This window comes from Sinocyclocheilus anshuiensis, unplaced genomic scaffold (genome assembly GCF_001515605.1).
Source record: "Sinocyclocheilus anshuiensis isolate Anshui unplaced genomic scaffold, SAMN03320099.WGS_v1.1 scaffold1316, whole genome shotgun sequence".
NCBI lineage: Eukaryota > Metazoa > Chordata > Actinopteri > Cypriniformes > Cyprinidae > Sinocyclocheilus > Sinocyclocheilus anshuiensis.
In genome coordinates this window covers 1,481,829-1,487,208 of record NW_015542553.1, presented here as the reverse complement: position 1 = coordinate 1,487,208, position 5,380 = coordinate 1,481,829, and the positions used below count along the sequence as shown (strand labels likewise).

The following is a 5,380-nucleotide window of genomic DNA, read 5'->3' as shown; positions in this document are numbered from 1 at the left end:
ACATGCACGGAGGATGTTGGGACCATGTTGTCCGAGGAGAAGGATGCACCATTCGCCAAATGTTCTAATATCGATACACTCATTTAAACGCGAGTCGTTTGAGATGCGGCGTCGTTGAACGGTTTGATATTTCCAGCACTGACCATTTATAAATGTGTGTCGCTATTAAATAGGCATATTTGGCAGTGCATATCCTGTATAGCGTATCGTATAGTGACTGCAAACGCAAAATGGGCAGGAGGTGCATTATTGGAGTGGACTGAACCCGTTTTATCGGCTTTAATTGGGGTGAGTGCAGAATTTAATTTACTTTATCAGTCCTAGAAACGGGGCCCGTGGGTTTTCCAATAATGGATGATATAAAAGCATAGCTGTACCTTATTGTTTTAAACATTCCTTCACGGGAATGATTTACTATTTTTGATCGTAGCCTATAGTGCGATTTAAATTACGCTTAATGTCGAGTTTTCTTAATACATTTTCTCAACAGACAGCAATTTGATAAATGTTCAAGCAACCTCTAAAGAGAATGTATGAGAAAATAAACCTGACTGCGACGGTGCATTTCTGTATGTAACATAAACCTGAAAGCAAAAATCTATAGTCTGCATACGGCAGGTATATGTGATGGGAAGGGTTGGGAACCGAAACCCGGTTCTTATTCGGAACCGGTTTCATTTATTCAATACCAGAACCGAGTCATTTTAATACAGTTCGGTTCTGTTTAGGGTTCTTCAGTAACGTCATCCAAATTTGGTCATTAATTATTCTTCCGCCAATGCGAGGATAAATGAAATACTCTGGCAGACAGTTTCCCGCATTACTAGCTTTCTCTATATTTACCGAATCTATGGCCGCGACCATTGTAGTCCGAGAATGACTCTTATGAACTGGTTATTTTTAGTGAATTAAAACCACTCAGTGCCACCAGCGTAGTCCAACTCCCGAACAAATGACTCCTATGAGCTGGTTCTTGTGGAATGGTGATGGTCTACTCAGATTCTTCAACGAATGATTCGGTTCTTTTTTAAATGAATCAGAAGCACTTAAGAATTATTGGTGGACTTCTTAAATTAAATTTTATAGGTAGCCTATTTTTAGAGGGTTGTCTTGAGCAATACAGATTGTCATTTAACTATCGTCAATTACACAACAGACGTATTTTGTGCTATTTATTTGTGGTGTGAATTTATAAGGACTATAAATAGGCCTACTGGCCCACACAAATTTTCTGACTTCCTTTAGGGCTCCAAATCCAAAAATCCCCCACGAATCGCGTCCTGCCTTTACAGCATGATAGATGTTAGAAATATTTAAATAACGCAATGGGGTATTTTGTAAAACTGTTTCGACTGAAACCCCTTGATTCGAAGCTCAATTAGAGGGTGTTTTATCAGCTTTATTAAAAAAACGGCTGAAAAATCTTCCTCTGCCTTTTTTTTTTTTTTTTGAAAGGCTTGGTTCGCGTGAACGAGGACTGGACAGAATAATCGTCTCGTCTGGTTTCATTCACTGGAATTGGATGGGAAGGGCTACGGATGGACGTTCAATAAGGCTTCTATTTTCGGCTGGGCTTCAGCTCGAGCTCTCCAAAACAAATTCCACTGCATCGACTGACGTCCGTTCTCTCTGTCCGCGTGCCCGGCGGCATGCGGGTGCACGTCAAGGAGCTCTCCAAGCTGTTGTGGTGCTGACGCGGCTCTGAGCGAACGCGACGCAAGCATGGCTGCTGGGAAGTTGCTGCTCTACGCCGGTCTGTCTCTGTCCCTCTGCGCGCTCGGGATGCTGGCCGTGGCTATCTGCTCCGACCACTGGTACGAGACGGACGCCCGGAGGTACCGAGAGCGGTGCCGAAGTTTCTCCAGTCGCCGGAAGGACCCGGGCTTTATTTACATCCCCAACAACAGCCTCCCTCTGCGGGCGAGCCGCTCGCGCCTGGACCGCTGGGAGGAAAAGCTGCTGCTGGCGCGGAACAGAAGGCAGCTGTTCGCGATGAGCGCCGCCGATGAGTGCAGCAGGCTGTATAACTCCACCAACATGGGCCTGTGGAGCAAATGCCATCGGCTTGGATTTGATCAAGATATCGAGGACCTCATTCGAAAAGGTAGGACAGTGATGTGTTGTGTCTACAAGTGTGCAACGCAGATTATGTTGCTTGCAAGGCAGAAGAGTATTGGTATTCCTCAAACATCTGGTACAGGTTTGCCACATAAACCTGGTATGCAGGCAGCAAACATTTCTTGCGATTTCTGTTAATTGTATAAATTAATAATTCCATTTCAAGTTTAATTTAATGTTAGTTCAAATAAATAAAAATTAAATTCAAAGTTTAGAACCAACTGCAGTTGCATTTTCAGGATTAACAGCAACATATGATATGAGTTTGGGCAGCTGCAGTTCAGGAGAAAGTCTGTGGAAGAGCATTACTGTAGCTCAGTCAGTAATGCAAGGTTCTAGAAATGCCAGAATCGTGGGTTCAATCTCAGGTCATGCATGAACATGACTGAAAATGTATAGGCCACGTAAATGCAATGCAAGTTGCTTTGGATAAAAGTATATTTAAACAAAAGAGTCCTTGAGCAGGAATCTTCTCCTGATGTGCTTCTACTGTTTCAGACAGATCATACACTGCTCTCAGTTCAAAAGCATTAAAGCCTAATTAAGCTGGTTGAGCCTGGTTGTTAATTTTTTACATTCTAAAGCCCGAGTGAGTATGATGACAGCATTTTCACCTTTAGGTTATGTATGCATTTGAATATGACCCTACCAAAATGAAGAATCATGACAATGTTGCTGACAATGGGTGCACCATCAGGTTATTCGAATGCATTTGTGAGAGCGTGATTGCATGTTAATTAGTCCGACCTGTCTGTGCAATGTCTACTAATAGTGAAAGGTTTTAATTACTTCAAGAACAAAAAGAACTATATGCTACTGATAAATCACAGGACAGCGTTGATATTTTCTGCGCTCCTGAATGTTTCTGTGTGCGTGCGATCTGTAGACCTACGTGATGTGCGAGCAACTGTCTGCATGTGTGTCCAAATTCTACAGTCACTGTAGGTAGCACCTTAATTAAAACAGCTATTAACCACATGTACATTAAACAAATTTGAGATCAAATTTTTAAAATCTGCCACTAATGTACACAGAGTGAATCACATATATTTGAATATTCAGCATTCAAAATACAATGATGGTGTCATTGTAATATTTGCATACTGAATTGTGTTCGGTCTTGTCATTCTCACATCTTTTGAACCATATATAGCCAACAAATATAAACTGGCAGCCTGAAAGTCTGAAACCTTACCACTATTCTTTTGCTACCCTGCAAGCACTTGCCTTACTACAAGTATTACCTTCAGGAACAGCAAATCCAGTGCAATATTGCAGTGCAATATTTAGTAAACCACTTTTTCATGCATAAACTCCAGACATATACAAACTAACAGCCTTCGCAACAAGTTCACCACTCATGTGTTAGCTGGAGTGACGGGTCGAAGCCCTATAGCTAGTCTCACACTCTGGGCCTTATTATCTTCCACCAAACTAGGTTAATTTACTCCTCACTGGTTAGAGGCATATGCGATGAATATATTAATAACTACACACACACACACATACACACACACACACACACACACACACACACACACACAAAGATGTCTGTAAATAGATCCTGAGCCCCAAACTATGCTAGCCCAAACACCGTAGGCTGTGTTTCAGTCAAGGTACACCAAAACAATTGGCCCAGAGTTGCTGAGTCTTGCACACTCTCCGGTTACACACGAAACCTCTGGCTGCAAATGTGTGCATGTTCTGGAAAAGCAGCAGCACAAAACGCCCTCTAAAATAAAAACAAGCTTATTTGAATCGTGTCACCTCCTCTGGTACCTGTGCCTAATGTGTGTGCGATTACGTAAGAGGGATTTTGTGGTGAAGAGGTGCCCCTGTAGTGCTGTGTGTTGGATGAATGTGTGCAGTACCAGCCGATTGTGTGTTGCAGCATCAGCAAAAGCTCATTTAACTCTCTGGGGCACCTGCTAGCCACATACTGCGTGCTGATTTGGGATGGGGGTTGCATTGATAGAATCATGCAGTGTTATTCTACACCATCTCTGCCATTCACCTTGGGCGAGGGGTGATGATGCAAGTCACAGTTTGCCTGTGTGTTTGAGATATAATTAAAAGTAAAGAACAATTTGTCATTAGCCAACTGTTGTAAACCTGTATTGCTCAGATAAACAGCTGTTTCTCTGCACATGCTTTATTTGGTAAATATTAGTCAATAGTCATGCGTCTTTATAAATAAATGTGTGATTGCTACCGTTACATATCTTGTTTATGATTATTCATATCATTATCTGGGTTGCAAGCGCATCATTTTATGAAATGTGCTGACTGTGCTTATAATGGCATCGGCCATCTCTCAGTGGAAGCTTATTCTCTGTCTCTACCCAGGATCCTCTCTTGGGAAAGAGAGCGGGAGGAATAGAATGATGTATGAGAGAGCAAAAGAGTCGTGCACAGATAAGGGGTTAAAACTTAAGGGCTTAAAGATGGGAAAAGTAATTAATTGGAAATGAAACATGCTCCATTTAATCTCACTATTGTATGTTTTGGAATTTAAATTAAAATACTTTCTTCGACTACCGCTTAATAAGCAAAGATAACTATAAGTAAGCCATTTGAATGATAACTCTACAGAGTTAATTTTGAAAAAAAAAATGAAAAATTGCCATCTAGACAATCATTTGAAGGGGTCATATGACGGTGCTAAAAAGAACATTATTTTGTGTATTTGGTGTAATGCAATGTGTTTACGCAGTTTAAGGTTCAAATAACATTATTTTCCACATACTGTACATTACTGTTGCTCCTCTATGCCCCGCCTTTCTGAAACGCGTCGATTTTTACAAAGCTCATCGTTCTGAAAAGAAGAGGGGTGCTGTGATTGGCCAGCTATCCAGTGTGTTGTGATTGGCCGAATGCCTCAAGCGTGTGACGGAAATGTTACGCCCCTTACCATATTGTGATGCCGTGTCCCGGCGCGACGAGACAAAAATATTAAAACCCATTATAAACGAGGCATTTGTTGCATCCAGTGGGGACATAATTACGCATTATAAAATGACTTATACTGTCTTTTTACACGTTGCGTTGCATCGTGCCGTGTAAACATAAAACCATGTCTGCATTTGTGATCAGAGAAACGACAAACAACTAGCACTGCTCTACACTGCTCAAAACTCGCGTTTGAATCATCAGTGGCAAATTCTTTAAATATGAAAATGTACTTACAGGCTGTGAGTCAGAAGCGCCGGCATTGTAGTCTACTCTACCAGGATCAGGAAACAGTCCTCCGTAAAATGCGCTG

At 41.7% G+C, this 5,380-nt stretch overlaps 1 protein-coding gene across 1 annotated transcript in view; it reads left to right on the top strand.

The window, feature by feature from the left end:
- Positions 1-5,380, top strand: part of tmem178bb (transmembrane protein 178Bb) — an 88,394-nt gene continuing 83,014 nt past the window's right edge. Inside the window, exons 1-2 of the mRNA XM_016493952.1 lie at positions 1-288; positions 1,456-2,104. Of these exons, the coding sequence (XP_016349438.1) occupies positions 1,723-2,104 (382 nt within the window). The 5' untranslated portion in view covers positions 1-288; positions 1,456-1,722. The remainder of the gene's footprint in view (positions 289-1,455; positions 2,105-5,380) is intronic.